The 18,947-nt window shown below is 45.1% G+C and overlaps 3 protein-coding genes across 4 annotated transcripts; 2 read left to right on the top strand and 1 right to left on the bottom strand.

The window, feature by feature from the left end:
- The first annotated feature begins 2,099 nt into the window (after nucleotides 1-2,099).
- On the top strand, nucleotides 2,100-5,141 carry tomm20b (translocase of outer mitochondrial membrane 20b). Its single transcript, XM_073478195.1, has 5 exons — nucleotides 2,100-2,330; nucleotides 3,396-3,442; nucleotides 3,771-3,852; nucleotides 4,198-4,340; nucleotides 4,515-5,141. The coding sequence occupies exons 1-5, from the start codon at nucleotides 2,207-2,209 to the stop codon at nucleotides 4,557-4,559; spliced, it is 441 nt and encodes a 146-aa protein (XP_073334296.1). The 5' UTR covers nucleotides 2,100-2,206; the 3' UTR covers nucleotides 4,560-5,141.
- A 1,151-nt stretch (nucleotides 5,142-6,292) lies between these two features.
- Nucleotides 6,293-10,256, bottom strand: rbm34 (RNA binding motif protein 34). Of its 2 annotated transcripts, none has more exons than XM_073471712.1 (11): nucleotides 10,062-10,256; nucleotides 9,416-9,590; nucleotides 9,147-9,271; nucleotides 8,519-8,732; nucleotides 8,329-8,388; nucleotides 7,874-7,917; nucleotides 7,699-7,782; nucleotides 7,538-7,601; nucleotides 7,401-7,443; nucleotides 7,188-7,306; nucleotides 6,293-6,925 (listed from the first exon to the last, which is right to left on the bottom strand). In XM_073471712.1, exons 1-11 carry the CDS (start codon nucleotides 10,082-10,084, stop codon nucleotides 6,566-6,568), a joined length of 1,311 nt encoding a protein of 436 aa, XP_073327813.1. In that variant the 5' UTR covers nucleotides 10,085-10,256; the 3' UTR covers nucleotides 6,293-6,565. The 2 variants fall into 2 exon arrangements, with proteins under 2 accessions (XP_073327813.1, XP_073328606.1); XM_073472505.1 differs by having other exon boundaries at nucleotides 9,416-9,575; nucleotides 10,062-10,172.
- Nucleotides 10,257-10,305: 49 nt separating this feature from the next.
- On the top strand, nucleotides 10,306-17,869 carry tbce (tubulin folding cofactor E). The gene is made up of 16 exons (XM_073489610.1): nucleotides 10,306-10,906; nucleotides 11,342-11,426; nucleotides 11,604-11,759; nucleotides 11,863-11,948; nucleotides 12,416-12,515; nucleotides 12,601-12,703; nucleotides 13,292-13,368; nucleotides 13,454-13,546; nucleotides 14,164-14,228; nucleotides 14,334-14,398; nucleotides 14,546-14,698; nucleotides 14,785-14,923; nucleotides 15,191-15,259; nucleotides 16,649-16,708; nucleotides 16,859-16,950; nucleotides 17,155-17,869. Exons 1-16 carry the CDS (start codon nucleotides 10,798-10,800, stop codon nucleotides 17,245-17,247), a joined length of 1,545 nt encoding a protein of 514 aa, XP_073345711.1. The 5' UTR covers nucleotides 10,306-10,797; the 3' UTR covers nucleotides 17,248-17,869.
- The last annotated feature ends 1,078 nt before the right edge of the window (nucleotides 17,870-18,947 follow it).

The following is an 18,947-nucleotide window of genomic DNA, read 5'->3' as shown; positions in this document are numbered from 1 at the left end:
ACATGAAATATTTAAACCTCCAACATTTTTACAAATATGCCTGAAGAAGAAAGAGTGTTAAAAATATTTTGTATAAAAAGTGTCATTAAATGGCCAGAATTCAAAGGTAGCTCAAAAACTATAGGGGGCGGCATAACCGCTAACTGCTGCTCACTGTACTCTTTACTGTATTGACTGATTGTCAATTGCAAAGTGTCTCAGTTAGCCATGGAGCTAATGGCCCCATCAGCTGCCAGGAGACTGGGACTGAACTCGGCCTCTGAGAGCGACGGAGGTCAGCGCGAAGACAGAGGACACGGTACAGAGGCGATTTACAGCGGCTCTGACCAGGGTGAGAAGACACGGCAGGCGGGGACAGCAGAGGACAGAGAGACAGAGAAGGACATCATCAGCGTGCGGAGACAGAATATTTCCTTTCTCTATGTTGTTGACTTATTAGACTCAGTATTTTGAATGTTTAAAACTAAACTTCTGCCCTTATCTGACAGACTGCTCCTTTAAACCGGTTTAATAGTTACTAATAATAACCCGTGTTCCCTGCTCACACTGATCTGTTGCATCAGTCTGACAGAGTACGAGGTTGTTCTCCCATGATGCCGCAGGATGGTTCGGATTAAACCATCCAGGAGAGTGTGAGTACGTCTGCACACACACACACACACACACACACACACACACACACACACACACACACACACACATTCCAGAGTTGTGTGTTGTTCATTCATGCTGCTGTACGAGCTGCTGACTGTCCTTTTAAATCCTTCACACCATCAGGCGTCCAAATATCAAGATATCACAGCCTGACAGGACGCAGACTGTGTGTGTGTGTGTGTGTGTGTGTGTGTGTGTGTGTGTGTGTGTGTGTGTGTGTGCAGACGTACTCACACTGTCCTGGATGGACCAACAGCTACCCCTGCTGACAGACAGGAGTCAGTGCTGGTGTCCTCAGCCTGCTGTACCCATAATGCCACGGGGCCTGTCGCCTGCTTCAGTCTGTGTGAGTCTGTGTGAGTCAGCGTCAGTCAGACAGGAACATATTTAACACTTTGACTCGACTGTTGATCGCTGAGGGGAAACATCAGCTGCTGCAGTGAAGCTGGACTCAGACACACTTGAATTACATGAACCAACAATGAAAATAACATTATTACAGGTGATTGGATCAATATTTTATCAGATTCATGGCAGGGCTGCATCCAGCTCCTCTCTCAGCCTCGCCGCCCTTTTTTATTTGTTTGTTAAATTGTAAAAAGCTAATGCTCGGCTACAGACAGACGACATCACGGTCACATGACTTAAACGTCACCACGTGTCAGAACAGTGTGTAACTAAAGTGGCCTGTGAAGACAGACTAGTGAGTAGATGAGTCTCCGTGTTCGCTGTGAGGACGTTTAATGTCCCCGACAACCTCTGTAGTCTCATTCAGACACTTTAATTTAAATGCAGGGTACAAATTCTGATGTACTTGTTGTCGTAGAACAAAACATGAACATCTCTTAAAACCAATTCAACAAACTCAGAGACTCTGAGACGAGGGGAGGCTTGAAACCTGGAAATGTTTCGCTTTATTTGTATTTGCAAAGAAAATCGCCAAATATATATACAACAGCGTCAAAGACACACATGTTTATTGTCACACACATGAAATGTTATTAAAGGTGCATTATGTAGTTTTATAGAAGAAATTCAAACTCAGAATTTTTATATTTTTAATATTAATGACGTAAAATAATTCAGTCATGAAAACAAAGAGAGTTTATTTAGTTTAAGACATAAAAAAAAATCTTCCTCCACTGATTTTCTTCAGTAAAACTGCAGATGGGTCCTTTAACCTTTGTCAACAGGCAGGTCATGTAACCTGTACTGAGCTCGTGCAGCAGTTAGGCTACACAAAAATAACAATAAATCCAGTGTAACATAATCCTGATATAATATTAATTATAGAAGACGTTGTAAACTACCGCCTCTCCCTCAGACACCTCCCCACCGGCTCATTTACAGCTTCTTTATATTTTAAAATGTTTTAAATCGTCGTGTTTCAGTCAGGCAGTCTTCAGGCGGCTCGCAGCTGTCAGACGGCGGGGTCCTCCCGGGTCCTTCCTGCCCTGAGCCGCTGCGCCAGCCTCCTGACACAAACTAGCACCGGAGGAAAAACCAGAAATTAACCCGAAATCCTGCTCAGACCGACCGGGACGCGGGAGTAATGATGGGCGGTAAGACCAGCGCGATCGCCGCGGGGCTGTGCGGGGCTCTGCTCGTCGGTTACTGCATCTACTTCGACAGGAAAAGACGGAGTGACCCCAACTTCAAGAACAGGCTGCGAGAGCGTGAGTGTTGACCTCCTCTTCCTCCTCTTCCTCCTCCTCCTCCTCACCTTCATCATCCTCGGAGCTCGGGTCCGGTCCGGTGTAGCTTCGGGTCGGGTCGGGTCGGTTTAGCCTCCTGGTCCTGGTTGAGGCGGTCACAGTGTCAGCTTGTCCCGGTACAACCCGTCGTGGGTTGTTCGCTGGAGCTCTCACGCCAAACTCCGTTCACTTATCAGGCATTTTAGTGTTTTGCCTTTAAATAATCAGTTAACACACCGTCCAGTGCACATGTAAGACTTCACATGAGTCCACATGGTCTGCGGGTTAATTCGGCTTTTAGTCGACCAACCAGGAAACACCAGTTAATGGAGACATTAGCATTAGTACCGTTATTTAAGCTCCCAGAAGAGTTCAGCTCAGCTCGTTTCTTACCTGATGTTTAAACCTAAAACACTTCAGGTCTGTGTTGAATGTTTGGTGAGGCCTGGGTGTAAAACTTGACTCTGCTCCGTGAATGCTGAATGGGTATATATCAATTATTGAACTGAAGAGATGCATCTAAATATTGTTCAAATACCTCTGACCAGGTACTATGTTTATTCACCTTGTAGATTTTAGCATGGTCATGTTAAACTGACAGATTTTTCAGTGGAGTTTGGTGGGGGCTTTAATTTGTTTTTGTTCCTAAATCCTGTTTATCCAGGGTGGATTTGCAAATTCCACTCACTTTATTAGCACCATAGATGGATATATACTTTGTTTACCCTAGGCCAGACTTGCTCAAGGGCACCTCAGCAGACACAACATCAACACAGACTCATTCACGAAGCCGTTACACAACAACACGTTTAGCATCACTGACCCGCCTGCTGGGCTCTCAGCCAAATGCAGATTATGGTGTAACTCAGGGAACTGTGACAGTCCAGTCTTGTGTCACTGTGGGCAGACGACCAGCAACTAACACACCCATCTAATGTAATCTATTACTTTATTCAGAGCCTCCGAGAGTTGTGTGCTGAAGCTTTTTGTCCGTGAATCAGTCGAGTGATAATTCTGATTCTGACTGTTTGTGTTGTTTTGCTGCAGGGAGGAGAAAGCAGAAGGTGGCCAAAGAGAGGGCAGGCATGGCGAAGGTGAGCACCGTCTCTCCATCTCGCTGCTGAACACTTGTTTTTGATTCTGATCGTTCTCGAAGGCTCGGACCGAGTCCTCTCCGAGATGGTGGATCATCTAGTAAAGTGTTATTATGAGTTTTGTTTGTCTTTTAAAAATCCTGTTCACATCGTGTAGTTCACAAAGTAGATCTACGTAAATTCCCTGAATGTGTTTCAGTGCATGTTTCTGTATGTGGCATTATGACTTCCTGTGAGGTCTGACTGGGTCTCAGTGTACAAAGTAACTGTAAAGAGAGACGAGCGGTCGGATCTCCTTCCTGGTGGCTGAATGTGTTTTGTGCTGCAGCTTCCAGACCTGAAGGACGCTGAAGCAGTTCAGAAGTTCTTCCTGGAGGAGATCCAGCTGGGGGAGGAGCTGCTGGCTCAGGGTAACACCTCCACACATCAACACATCAACACCTTTTTCATTCACAGTTAAAGTTTCAGGCTGTCGTACCTGGAATCAACATCTGTCCTGAGTGGTCCACAAGTAGACAGCTTTAAGAGCAGGTGTGAACACCCTGAGATGCATTTAGGACACATTTGAGATCCGATCACACTCAGAGGTGGTCCCTCTGGATGTGGCGATGTCGGTGTGAAGCTGTCCACTTATGATCGGATCACTGAGGACGGGTGTTGATGCCAAACATAAACAGCCTCTCAGTCTGATTCCAGGCAGACGTTAGGTTCTGTCACAGTCTTCCATATGAACCTCTTGATGTTTGGCTCCACAGGAGACTATGAGAAAGGCGTGGACCACCTGACCAACGCCATCGCGGTGTGTGGTCAGCCTCAGCAGCTGCTGCAGGTGCTGCAGCAGACTCTGCCGCCGCCCGTCTTCCAGATGCTGCTCACCAAACTGCCCAGCATCAGTCAGGTAAACACGTCTCATTAGATCGTAACACTGCGTGATATATTTGTTTCTAACTGGTCTGGAGTCAGCCAGGTCGCCCCCCCACCTCCTCCTGACTTAATCCACGTAGCTCATCTTCGTCCTGATTGGTTGCTTCCGCTCTGTTCTTCTCTGAGTGTTTGTTTTCTGCCCCTGCAGCGGATTGTGAGCGCACAGAGTCTGAGCGAGGACGATATAGAATGAGACGATCGAGAGGAAACGACCCCCGCCTCCCCCGTTCTTCATCCTCCTCTTCCTCACACGGGCCTCTCCTTCCATTACGACCTGCCAACGCCTCGGCCTCCGTCACTCCGGCCGACGTCCATCACTTCCCATCAGGGCGTCCTAAAGGGAATTAGTTTTTTATTCCTGGTGTATCCATGACAGTAGTGTTTGTTTTTTTTACTTAAATTACCCGTTTTGGGGTATAAAGAGTCTCTCGATCATTCAGCCCAGAGAGATCCACCATCAGTAGGTATGTGCTAATTAACTGGACTGGGTGAAAACATGAACCGGCTCCTCCCCTCAGGGTGGTGTAGCTCACTCTCTGACAGCATCGTGTTCATGTTGTCCACCATCTTGGTGGTTGCTCTGATATCAGTAGTGGAAAGTTGCAGGGATCTTCTCTGCTCGGAGGCTTCATCAAGTATTTATTGTTTTGTTATCAGTCGTCTTTCTGTTCAGTCTAGACTCGGAAACACTTTTTAAAAAGTGATGAAATGTTTTGTTCATTTTAAAGAGGACGACCCTCTTTAAGAAAAAAAATTAAAACACGAGAACAAACCATGAAGTTGTCAGAGTTTTCTTTATTAGTGGTGTCGACAGGTGTGACTCCTGAGGGGAACCTTCACTGGTGGAGAACAACATGGCCGCCTTCACTTTTTATCAGGGCTCACAATCCAGCAAGTAGCTCGCTAGTTAGCAAACAGTAGCTGTGTGTGCATGGACCCTGATATTCACACTAATAATCTGAATTAAAATGTCTCATGTAACCACCTCAGTCTGAAGAGACTGAGCTGTATGAATGAATTTAAAGTCTACAGAAGCACCAAGATCCCAATTTTATTTGAAAAGACGCCATCGACGTGTCGTCGAGCTCCTGAACCCACTTCATGCTTTCATCTCAGCAGCTCCAGTGAAGATTTCATCTTAATAAAGGATGTAAATCTGGTCTCCTCAGATCAGGTTGTGATCTCTGTGATCACAGCAGACGAGCTGCATGGAGACATCTGATGTTTAAATCATCTCCAGCTGCTTCAGCTGTTCAGCAGAACGCTGCAACTCTGTTTCACTGTGAAGCTCCAGAAATGTTCTGTGGACTACGACACTTCACCTGACTTTATATCATCATCAGGAGATGATGGCTGAGCCTGACTTTATATCATCATCAGGAGATGATGGCTGAGCCTGACTTTATATCATCAGGAGGAGATGATGGCTGAGCCTGACTTTATATCATCAGGAGGAGATGATGACTGAGCCTGACTTTATATCATCAGGAGGAGATGATGGCTGAGCCTGACTTTATATCATCAGGAGGAGATGATGACTGAGCCTGACTTTATATCATCAGGAGGAGATGATGGCTGGATTTTTATTCTTGGGTGAACTGTTCCTTTAATCTGATCGTATACATATTTCAGCTGAGGTTGCCTCCAGGAGTGATGCAACTTTTTTGTTAGAGCTCTTAAAATATTTACTGATGGTCGAAAGGCTCGAAACGAGTTGTTCGAAGTATAAAAACTTGTGTTATATTTCCAGCAGATTAAGATGCACAGTGGGCAGAACAGGTTAGAACATGTCAACTACGAACACCTGAAGCTGAAGAGTCACTACAGAACCGATCTGATGTTTGATTTCTGAGGTGGATCTCTGATCGAGCTCCGACACACAGCTGTGATGTGAATCATTCACAGAAAGTACAGATTACACAGACAAAGAGAAAATCTGTAATTTAATACAATAAACAGGAAGAACAGACACAATAATCCAGCACAGGAGAAACGGTTCAGAGTGAAGTGTTACTAAACAAGGTGTTAACATGTTTTATGAATTGTTCCTGCTGGAGTGGACGACTGACACCACTCAGCAGAACAGAACCACCTGCTGCTCTGGACTCTGCTGTTCTTTAATGTGTGATTGCAGCAGAACAGGCTGGACGACTGTTGGGTTCAGAAAGAGTCCTCGAGCACTTGACTCAGTGAGCTGAGTCAGATGTGGACCTTCTTGTTGGGCCTCCCTTTCTTCTTCAGTCCTTTCTTTTTCATCTTTTTGTTTGGATCCACCATCTCTCCTTTAAACGAGCTGGAGCCTTTAGTGGCCCACTGCTGCTTTCCAGAGAACTTCTGAGACTTGAAACCTGGCCGACTGCCTCCTCTCTCCCGCCCCGGGCCTTTCGTGGGGCCCTTCGTGGGGCCCTTCGTGGGGCCCCTGCCAGCCCTCCCTGCGGCTCCTTGGCTGTCACTTTTATTCTTCTGCTTCTCCTTCTTCACCGACCTCTTCACCCGGACGGACCTGCCCTCCAGTTTGGAGCCGTCCAGTTTCAACGCCAGCTGCACCGAGTCGGCGCTCTGCGACCAGAACACAGACGGGTACAAACATAAAGTCTCACATCGTCACCACTGAAGCTGCAGTAAGTGAGAAATGTAGTTTAAACCATTCAGATACTAAATTATCAACAGAATGTGATTTTCAAAGTGAAGATTAAATCTCTGAAACCAGCAGAATCCTTTACAGAAGTTTGTGTTCATCACTTCAGCATCAGCACAGTGTCCAGCTACATCTGGCTAATGCTAACGTGGAGGTCAAAGGTCAGGATTTGAGTCGACGTACCTCAAACAGGACGTAGCCAAATCCTTTCCCCAGCCCGGAGTTCTGGTCTCGTACCAGACGAACAGCCTCCACCGGGCCGCACTGCTCAAAGTGCCTCCGGAACGCCAGCTCATTTATCTCTACACACGCACACACACACACACACACACGGTTAACTTTAAAACAAGTTGTCATTAAACTCAACTTCGACATTAATCCTGCAGAAACACTCACCGAACGACAGATTCCCCACGAACACGGAGCGTTTGTGATCGTGCTGCAAGACGACAAAAATAAAAATCATAAATAAATATTAAATCTTCTTCTATAAATCTACATAATGCTCCTTTAACTGGTGACTGGAGACTCACTGCTGAGCTGTCGGTCACTCGGTCCACTCGGATGTGAAAGTCCTTCTCGATCTCGATGCCGTTCCTGTGAGCAGAGACGAACAGAAGAACATCTGGTTGATGATACATGAACAAACTAAAGCTTCTGTGTGTTTGTGGAAATCAGTGAACGAGCGTGTGACCTCTCCAACGCCTTCTCCACGCCCTCCTCCTCTTTAAACACCACGTAGGCGTTGATGCTGTGCTTCTTGGGATGAACTTTGCGTCTGTGAAGTCAAAATAAAGCTCATTTATTCAAAGAGAAGATTCCACGCGGAGTCATGATGAAGTTGGTTTGGTTGTTCAACAGAAACTTACTGAATAGCTGCGACTTTGCGGGACATGGAGGGATCCTCTCTGACCTGCAGGGAACAAACACGTCACCTGACTGATCAAGTTACAGCTGCTTTAGTCTCCAGACTCTCAAATCTTTTATTATCACATCTATATTACTACGTTAAATGTGACTGTGAGCGATGAATGTACAGAATATTAAACCCACAGCAATGAAAGTGTTTTGTTACTTTATCAGCTGTTAATATGCTCATTTTGACACCAAACAAACACATCCAACAACAGGATGTTTGGTTTGTGTGAGTGAAACCAGAAAACCAGACTTAAACTAACAGAAGAGTTTCTCTGTGCGACTTCCTGCTGTGATAAAGAATCTTATTTCATTCACATTCAGTGTTTCTCTCACAGTGCAGCTACAAACTGATCCTGAACCTGTTCAGAACCAAACTGTGTGCTGTGATGTTTGGGTGTGTTTTTACCACAGAGCGGAACCGGATGGACTCGATGGGTCCGTTATCCCTGAAGAGACTCTGCAGCATCTGAAAAACACACAAACAAACCAAAAAACATCTTTTCATCCTCCGTCCAACACGTGACTGAACAGTGGGGCGTAAATCCGACGTCTCCAGCGTCAAATGTTGTTGACTGAGACCTTCTGTCCGTCTCTACCTTCCTGGTGCAGCCGACCGGCAGGTTTCCTACGAACACCGTCCTCTTCGTCTTCACCGCCTCCTCCGCCTTTCTGGTTTTCATCTTCTGTCTCTTCAGCACCCACTTCTCCACGTCGTTCTCTGCGTCCGGCTCCGGAGCTTTCCTCTTCTTCTTCTTCGCGGGCGTCTCCTGCCCTTGCTCGTCCTCGTCTGCATTCAGTAAGCTGATCTCTCTGAAGACGCCGGACAGAGACGAAGAAGAAGAATGGAGAGAATCAGAGCGATCAGTGTTACAGTCGAACAAAAGACAATCAATCACCAACGATGTCAAACATCTTCTGGTTTCAGCTTCTTAAATGTGACGACTTTCTGCTTTTCTTTGTCTCTGACACTAAATAAAGTCTTTGGGTTTCGGACAGTTTGTTGGACAAAAGAAGACATTAGAAGACGTCACTTCGGACTCTGTGACATTGTGATGAGCATTTTTCACAATTTCTTTATCAATTAATTGGCAGATTATTCTATAATGAAAACAATCATTAGTTGCGGCTCTTCGTATTATTATGTGCCGATGCAAAGAAGAAAAAACAGGAGGAAAATAGAGGAAGAGCAGAACAAGGAGGCGAGAGAGAAGAGAAACTGCTCACCTGTTTTCCAGCTTCTGTTCGGCTTCTGATTTCTCTTTCAGCTGCTGCTTCTTCTTCTGGCTGGACTGACCTTTGACCTCTGGCTCCTTCTGATGCTCCTTTTCTTCTGCGCTCCTCTGAACAGGCTGCATGAAGAATATAACAAAGGATGAGTCTTGTGATATTCTACGTTGTTCTGAGGATAATCCCCAACAGATGGACAAGTCTGTCTGTTAAAAACTTTAGCGAGCGGCTGACTCTTCGTGTTGAACTTGATATCTGTGATTTACTTTTGGCGCCGGCTGAAACAGGAGCGGTGCAGCTGGCGCAGCGGCGCCGAACAAAGCCGACAGCGATGATCCAGAGGCTGCAGAGTTCTTCTGGAACAGACTTCCCGACACCTGACCCACCAGGTAGTCAGCTGGCTGCTGTCCTGACGACGTCTCTCCGCTGAGGACAGGAACACTGAGGTGAAGAAGACGCAGAACAGCTGCTCTCAGGTGTTCACATGCACATCCACACACTGCTGGACTGCTTCGTCTTTAATAACATTTATTTATTACTCTGTTGGTTGGATTACTTCTCTGATTCTGCAGAGAAACTTCTAAATACAACTGTTGAATGAACTCAACCAAATGAAAACTGTATTTACCTCTGAACTGTGGTGGAGTAGAATTATAAAACAGAAATACTCTGTGCTTTAAATACATATACTTAGTTACTTAACAGTGATGAATGAGCACATTGTCTCCACAGGTGTCAAGATGGATATCTGCTTATCCTGTAGTTATTATTTTAAAAACACTCTGTGGACTTTAAAGGCACGTAGAGTCAATCACACTGTCTTTAACCAGCAATAAATACAGACACTGAATAAGACGAACCAACAGAATCTGCCTCCACTTTAACTTGGGATCCACAGATGTGTAAACAAACCTCTGGTCACGTGTTTTCTTCATCGTTTCCTTCCAGATGATTCCAGCGTCACCTCAACACGGACTTCCGGTTTCTTTTATAGATTAAAAGAAGTGATTTGTGAGATTAAACGAAGCATTTACACGAGTTGGAGTCAGACAGTTACACGAGAGAACAGCGCGTCCACACGTTTCCCCTCTGGCTCACAGGCGTCCTACTGCGAAATAGTTCCCACGCAGAACACGATCGCAGCGGCACAAAGGTTCCTGTTTAATTTTTCCCTCGAGTGACGTTGATTTGACGCCAAACTGCCTCCGTCAGATCTGCGGAGGTTTCACGCACACACACTCGAATATACAGCGTGTTAAAATGATTGTTCACGAAACAACAACATATTTATTATATTTGTTCTAGAAAAGTTTTGTGAGGAAGCGAGTGCGTCTTCGAAAGATGTCACTTCCGGTGGAGCAGAGACGTGAAGTGTTTGTGTCCGGAGGTTAGCTAGCTGCGTAGCACAAACACAAGCTACGTTTAAAAACGTCCCGGGTGATTAAACAGTTGTGTTTTTATCTCAGTCATTACTTTAATCACTTTCCACCTTTGCGAGGAGCCGCGCGCGCCAGTTTATCCCGCTTGTTAACGTAACGTTAGCTTGATTAGCCGTCACTGCAGTGAAGGTAGCCGGCTCCTGTGTTAGCCGACAGTCTGACAGCGGCTTCACTCCAGTCTGACAGCGGCTTCACTCCTGGAGGCCTCGATGGGAGTTGACCAGGTGCAGCTGGAGGCGGACGCGGTCGGCAGGCGGGTGTCCTGCGACGGGGAGCGGGCCACGGTGCGGTATGTGGGCCCGGTGCCACCGACGGCAGGTAAGAGGGACACTTCACTGCACCTGTGATCGTTCCTGAGCAGCTGCTGGGTCAGAGTTTCCCCTCTGAGTCAGGAAAATATCTTCTTTGCCAACAACTGAAGAGCTTCAGAAGAGTTTTATTTTATTCAGTAAGTAAGAACAACCAGCACAGACAACTGTCAGCAGGCAGAAACAAAGATTAACATGGAGGCATAGACAGACTATCAGCCATACTGGAAGCAAACCAGTAACATGGTGTCAGGTTGGTTAAAGTGAGTATGAGCATCTTTAACCAACTGAGTGTCACCACCTCATCATACAGAAAACATTAAAACATGTCCGCACAGCCCAAACCCACAGGATTCACTCGGTCACTGAGTTCACAGACTCGCCCACTTGGATCCTTCAGCGCCTGCTGCTGATACTTAACACTGACGTCTGTTCGTGTGTGCAGGGCTGTGGCTCGGCGTGGAGTGGGATCACCCAGAGAGAGGCAAACACGACGGCAGCCATGATGGAGTCCAGTATTTCACCTGCAGGTAAAAAAAAAAAAGAAAGCTGGAAGTTTGGTATCCACTGAGATTAAAGCCAGTGTTCCCACGTAGTTCATGATCAAAGCTGGTCATGATCCGTGTGAGGATGGAAAGCCCAAAATACTTTCTGTCACATGTGGACAGTCAGTAAGTGTTGTGTCCCTGATGGGTTTCCGCTCTCAGACATCCTAAAGGAGGCTCCTTCGTCCGGCCAGCGAATGTGAGCTTCGGTGTGGACTTCCTGACCGCCATGCAGCAGGTGTACCAGACCAACACGGAGGAGGTGCTGACCGACGCCTCCTCTGAGAAGCTCGACTGGATGCGACTCAGGGAGCGCAGGTACGACGCTCGGTCAGTCAGTCAGTCAGTGTTTAACAGGTCAGAGGTTTATTTCCTGTGTTTGATTTCACCTCCTTCTGTGTATTTCTGAATCTCTTGACAGTTTTGAGAAACTTCCCACGGTGTTGCTGACTCGCTCTGAAGTGAACGGGCCCGGAGCTGACGGAGAAATCAGGAAAACAGCGCCAAGTATCTTTCTGCAGAGCTGCCAGGCCTCAGTATGTTGTACGTGTTGTGTCTGAGGACACACAGGCTGTTCGGTCTGTCCTGACTCAGTGACACTGGCTACAGATGTGTCAGTATGAACGTGCCAGGCAGCAAAAACCTTTTTGTGATGGTTTTATTTCTTTTATTTGGGCTTTGTCACTTGTTTTTTATGTACAAATAACAGAACAGTTAATCATTTCACAAAAAAAAATAATTTCCAGATTAATGGATGAAGAGAATAATCATTATTTGAGTCTAGTGTCCTGCTGACGAGTTGATTCTGTCCAGAGGGAGAAGAGTTCAGGAAAGTCTGTGAGGAAATGACTCGGTGACTGTTGCCTCCATCAGGCTGTGTGTGTTGCTGTTAGTTGTTGGTTGTTGCTGTTAGTTGTTGTTGTTGTTGTTGTGTTTGTGAGCGCGCTCAGTGGCTCCTTAACGGCAGCGTTCAGACGTGAAGTATTTGGACCTGAGCGGGACTCTGCTGTGCTGCTGGGAAGACGTTTCTGCTGTCAGCCAGCAGCTGGACCATCTGGAGAATCTACAGCTCAGGTGTGTGTCTGTGTGTGTGTGTGTGTGTGTGTGTGTGTGTGTGTGTTTTCTCTGAACACTTCCTCTTGTCTTATTTGTTTCTCAGTAACAACAGACTGCAGTTGCCCTCTGACGTCTCTGCTCACGTTCAGGCGTTCAGCAGCCTCAGAGTCCTCGCCCTCAACAGCTGTGACCTCACCTGGCCACAGGTACGCATGTCTGCACACACAACACACAACACAGTCTGTGGTCACGTGTTCATCATCAGGATCAGTCGAGAAAGTCTTTCCCTGTTCAACTGCACCGTCAGAGGAAAAGATTGTTACGTTTATTTATTTTAATTTATTTGAATTTAATGTCAATATACAGAAAGAACGATATCAATAAATAACATGAATATTTAAAAAACTGGATTTTTACAGTCTCTACATATAATCACTGAGGTTAACTTCGTTGTTGAATGTTCAAACTATCAAAATTAAAGCTGCAACGATCAATCGATTAGTTCTCAATAATTAAATTAATTGCCAACTATGTTGATAATCAATTAATTAAAGGAATTAAGTCTCAATTCTGTGACGTCAGCTTGTTAAATGTGAATATTTTCCTCCTCTGCAACTAAACTGAATGTTTGTATTGTGACTTTTCATCATGTTCTGATATTTTATCATCAAACATCTGATTGATTGATCGAGTAAATAATCAACAGATGAATCTAACTGTCAGCTGCAGCTCGAGTCAAAATAAAAGTGTTGGTGTCTGATCTGTGGTCTGTCTCTCTGCTGGTCTGGGGTCAGATCCTGCAGTGCGCCCCCATGTGGCCGCAGCTGGAGGAGCTTTTTGTGGAAGCGAACAACATCACAGAGCTGCAGAGGTAACGCCGTCGGCTTCAGTGGGACGGCTGTGACATTCAGGCTGTGGAGACGTTGTGTAACTCTGGTGTGTTTGATGCTTTAAAGGCCTGACGGAGTCCTGCAGTCCCTCAAGAGTCTCACGCTGTCCTCTAATCCTTTACTGCAGCACAGTGTGCTCAGTGTGGCTGCTCTGCCCAGGTACACTCCACCTGTGTGTCCGCAGCTTAATGTCACACATTAACAGGAACATATTTAAAGGAACAGTTCACCCTGAAATGTAAACTCAGTCATCATCTCCTCCCTCCATGCTGATGGAAAGTCAGATGATGGAGCTTCACAGTGAAACAGCTGAAGTGGCTGACATTACATTAAATGTCCACAGTTTAATTATAAAGCTCTTCATGTGTTAAAAACGGTTAGCGGTTGCTAACAAGTGTCTAAATGAGACTACAGACTGACTGAGCCTGACTTTATATCATCAGGAGGAGATTATGGCTGAGCCTGACTTAAATATCATCAGGAGGAGATGATGACTGAGCCTGACTTTATATCATCAGGAGGAGATGATGACTGAGCCTGACTTTATATCATCAGGAGGAGATGATGATGGCTGAGCCTGACTTTATATCATCAGGAGGAGATGATGGCTGAGCCTGACTTTATATCATCAGGAGGAGATGATGGCTGAGCCTGACTTTATATCATCAGGAGGAGATGATGGCTGAGCCTGACTTTATATCATCAGGAGGAGATGATGACTGAGTGAACTGTTCCTTTAACAGCAGACTGACAGACTCTGTGCTGTGTGGTTTCAGACTGGAGCAGCTGAGCTTGTCTAACACTGGACTGTCTGACCTTCGGTTTGATGACGCTGCTCCTGGTAACTGGATCATATTTACACTGTGTGTGTGTGTGTGTGTGTGTGTGTGTGTGTGTGTGTGTGGACAGAAAGACACGGAGCTGTAACTGTGTGTTTCCTCTGTAGGAGCTCAAACAGCCATGTTTCCATCACTGACGAGTCTGAACCTGGACCAGAACAACATCACTGAGGTCAGAGACACAAACACAAACGGACCTTCAGAGGAACCAGACTCTGTGTCAGAATCCAGCTCCACTGATCCTCTCTCTCTCTCTCTCTCTCTCTCTCTCTCTCTCTCTCTCTCTCTCTCTCTCTCTCTCTCTCTCTCTCTCTCTCAGTGGTGTGTGGTGGACGAGTTAGCCAAGTTGCCCAGTTTGGTGAAGTTTTCATGTCGCAACAACCGACTGGTGAGCCCTGATGGAAACCCCAGAACAGCCAATCAGCTGCTCATCGCCAAACTGGGACGGCTGGTCTTCCTCAACAGCTGTGAGGTGTGTGTGTCTGTGTGTGTGTGTGTGTGTGCGTGCGTGCGCGTGCGTGTGCGCACATGCTGACCCGTTGCCATGGTTTCCATCAGATCCAAGCTGATGACAGGAGGGGGGCGGAGCTCGACTACATCAAGATGTTCGGAGAGGAGTGGCTGAAGGCCGGCGGGGGGAGCGAGCCCAGCAGCCAGTTCACCTGTCAGCACCCTCGTTACCTGAGCCTCATCGACAGTAAGCCACGCCCACAACAGGTCACAGAGCGGCCGATTGGCTGAGGATTTAAAGGGGCAGTCAGTAAAATGTGACTGTACTGACATCTAGAGGCGGCTGTGAAGACAAAGTATTGATTCAACACAAACAAGCCACTGACTGCGAACGTCTTTAGATGAAGAGAGTGTATTAATATTGAAACGTCTCTTCTGATGATGATGGTGATGGTGATGATGATGGTGGTGATGATGGTGGTGATGATGATGATCATCTCGTCCTGTGTTTCAGAGTACGGCGCTCCAGAGGAGGGCGAGCTGAAGAAGCCGGAGCCGTTTGCGCTGAAAAATCAGCTCTTAAGTAAGTCTCGCCTCTTTCTGCTATCTGCTGCCTGATTGGCTGTTACATACAGGCCGTGAATTAAAGTGGTTCCCAACCTTCCCGACACCCACCAGGGGTCGCCAGAGCTTCATGGAAGGTCGTGAGGCCTCTGATTTAAAGGGACGTAAGAAATCTTTATTTTTAAATTAACTGTAGGCCGATACAAAGTTTTTTCTCTGTCCATAAAATATGTCACCTGTTGTCAGTTAACTCAGTGATGGAAAAGATTAAAAACACTTTGTAACCACTGAATTAACAAACTGTTAACAAACACTGTTAAAGCCTGAAAAATATGAGGAAAACATTTTCTGTTTGGAGCCGAGAGGTTTGTCTTCTTTGGTTTAACACATGAAAAAAACAAACATTTTCATGCGTTAAATCAAGTAAAACTATTTTTTTCACTCAGTTCCACGTATGAAAAAATTATCCTAAAAGAAATTATTTATCTTTTTAATTTCTCTGCAGAAATCTTTTTTTCCTTCTCGGTTTGCGGCAAGGAATTTTTTTTTCTCCTGGAAAAAAAACCAAAACAATTTTTACTTGGTTACAAACACTGAAAAAAGAAGCTTGTTTTAAAAAAAATAGCTTCACACAAATTTAAATATTTTTTTCACCAAGTTTATTTGTTCTGTCTGATCTAAAACATTTTCTCTCCTGTGTTCATGAATTGTGATCTGGTGGAAAGAAAAAAAAGTTTCACCAGGATGATCTTCACGTGAAAAAGAAAAAAAGATTTTCAGAGGACGTTTTTTTTTTTTCTGTGTGAAAAAATGATTTGCTTTGTTTTTTTCCTGGATCATAATTCATGAACACAGGAGAGAAAATAATTCAGATCAGACACAAAGTGGATCACCAGAAGAAAAAATGTCTCCTCATCATTTCCAGGAAAAAAGAAAAACAATTTCAGGAGAGAAACATTTTGTTACAAGAGAAAATGTTTTTTTTTTTCGTGGAATCAAACCGAGAGAAAAACATCACTTGGTTTAACTCATGAAGAAAAAAGCTTTTTCCAGGATATTTGATCTTTCGAAGTCCCTTAATTCTTTCTACCAGTAAAAACATGAAAGAAAACGTTCTCATGTTTTAGGTCAGTTCCACAGATGAGGACAGATTATCCATCTCAGTTTCTTCTCAGTTCGCTGCGCAGAATTATTTTTTTTCAACTCATGAAAAAAATCTTGTTTAACAAAAAAAAAGTTTGCTGGTTTCACACAAAAAAAAATCCCCTGAAATGTTATTTTTCACAGATGGAAAACAAAATGAAGTAACTTTCTGTTTTTCTGTTTAATATGTTACCAGTCGTCAGTGAACCACTGAACTAACAAACTGTTGTTGCAGCAGAGTGATCTCAGCTCTTTTCCTCACCAGAGATCACGTTTGTGTTTCCTGACGCTGCCGAGCGGAAGCCGATCGAGAAGAAGCTTCCAGGTAAAAACGTCAGAAAGTGTTTTTCTCTTCTGTGTTTCACTCGTGATTGAACCTCCTCCGGCATCATGAAGCTCGGAGAGGGTCTGAACGCAGCGGCAGAAGTGTGAGATCTGGTCCGGTTGAGTTGACGCTGTGTTTCCTGCTCTGCAGCCTCCATGGTCGTTCAGAAGGTGAAGGGACTCCTGTACAGACTGCTGAAGGTTCCTGCTGCAGATCTGAAGCTCTCCTACACCAGCCTCAAGGTGAGACGGCAAACTGTGAGGACGTGTCTCCACTGCCGAGGAGTCGTGTCCCCGGGTGGTGCCTGGCTCGAATGTCTCCTGAAGTTAAACCATTGAAGTCTTGTATATGTGTGTGACCGTGTGTGTGTGACCGTGTGTGTGAGTGTCAGTCCTGAGTGCAGTCTAGCAGCTGATTCCTCTGACGTACTGAAACCCTGTGTGCAGATGGTCGGGACAGAGTTTGAGATCGACAGCGACCTGAAGACTCTTCAGTTTTACTCCATAGAAGACGGAGACCAGGTGCTGGTCCGCTGGTGAAGAACCGGTCCGCGGAGCAGAGACCTCCAGGACTGTTCTCGAGGACACAGACCGGCACTGAGGTGGATTTACTTCAGACCGACTCACTGGACCTGTTGACTGTCTCAGACGTTGAACCACAGACACTGTTTGATCCGGTGTGTTCACCTTCAGTCTGCTGCCTCACCACTAGATGGCACCGAGTCCTTCACTCTGCACCTTTCACGCCTGATCAACTCTTGTTGTTTGCATTTGTTGCTGTGTAATCTGATTACTCAGAAGTGCCTTGTTAGCGTTTCAGTTTGGCCGACAGTCACAGCTGATACAGACTGTTGGGCAGTTTCCAGCCTCGTCAGATATATTAAGGAAGCAGTCGTCTGAGCTCGTTAGTTCACTGATGTCGCCGACGTCCTGCTGTTCTGACATAATTATACAATGTTTCAGCATTATTAGCGCAGGTATGCAGCTTTTTAAACTAATAGTCGATAATTATCACGATATATATTTAACAATAATAATGTTGAATAAAATAAAACACAATTATCTATTGTCAGAATGAACAGGTGACAAACATCCAACAGAACCAACCAAATCTCTTTATGTTAAACACTGAATAAATACAATGATGAATATGTTCAACAAATCGCCTGTTTCAAACGTGTCTAAAACATTTTAGAGGCAGTTTACTGAACTGAACGTTGATTAAAGACAATAAAATCAAAAGGTAAAGTTGAGGATGGTTCTGCTGCTGTATTCTTTGACTATTGCACATTCTTGTTCAGTTCAGTTCAGCTTTAACGCCTCCTGTTCTATCAGACCTGATGTGGTTCGGACATGCGACCGGTACCTTCTGAGATGATGGAGGAGGTTGGTGGTGGTTCCAGTTCTGCTGAGGACGGGTCGCCGACACATTTTGCACCTAACGCTGGTCTGTGCTGTGTCAGACTTCAGGTAGCCGAACTATTTCCAAATAACCGAAGTGGTTTGACCTTTCTTCGGTACAATTTCTTCGTCTTTCGCAGTTTCCTCGCGCTCGGTGTCGCTAGTCGGACCGCTCATTGTCTCGGTCACCGTCATTCTGAGTAGTTGTGAGTGGGAGGGGCCGGAAACATGCATCTGTTTCTCTGCTGTGCGATTGGCTGTTGATGTAGCGTTTTCTAGGTGAAGGAAACGGACTCAAAAATAACTATCGAAAATAAATGTCATAAATTTATCATCGTTATCGTGGAAGGTTTTATCATGAAAATGATCGAGATTGTTTTATCGCCGTTTGTTTTGTTTTTTTTCCCCACTCAGTTCAACGCATGAAAACAAAAAGATATTTGAGTTTAAAGAACTTTTTTAATAAGAACTTTCTCCTGGAAAAAATCACGTTTTCACTCGTTCCACGCTTTTGTTTTATTTGGTCTTTGTGTGTTTCACACAGAAACATTTTCAGGAACAAATGGATTTCTCCACAAAGAAAAAAAAAAAAAAGGTTTTTCCAGGATAATTTTTTTTCGGCTTCACAAACGAACAAAAAACATTTCCAGGAATTAATTTTTCTCCTGGGGGAAAAAAATGTTTTCACTCGGTTACAAACAAAATTTCCAGAAAAAAATGTCCTTTCTTTGTTTCACACGGACTATTTTTATTTCTCCTGGAAAAAAAAGACAAAACATTTTTTCACTCTGTTCCACGCCTAAAAAAACAAATCTTGGTTTAAAAAAACGTTTCCAGGA

Source organism: Pagrus major, chromosome 1 (genome assembly GCF_040436345.1).
Source record: "Pagrus major chromosome 1, Pma_NU_1.0".
Taxonomy (NCBI): Eukaryota; Metazoa; Chordata; class Actinopteri; order Spariformes; family Sparidae; genus Pagrus; species Pagrus major.
This window is presented reverse-complemented; position numbering and strand designations above follow the sequence as displayed.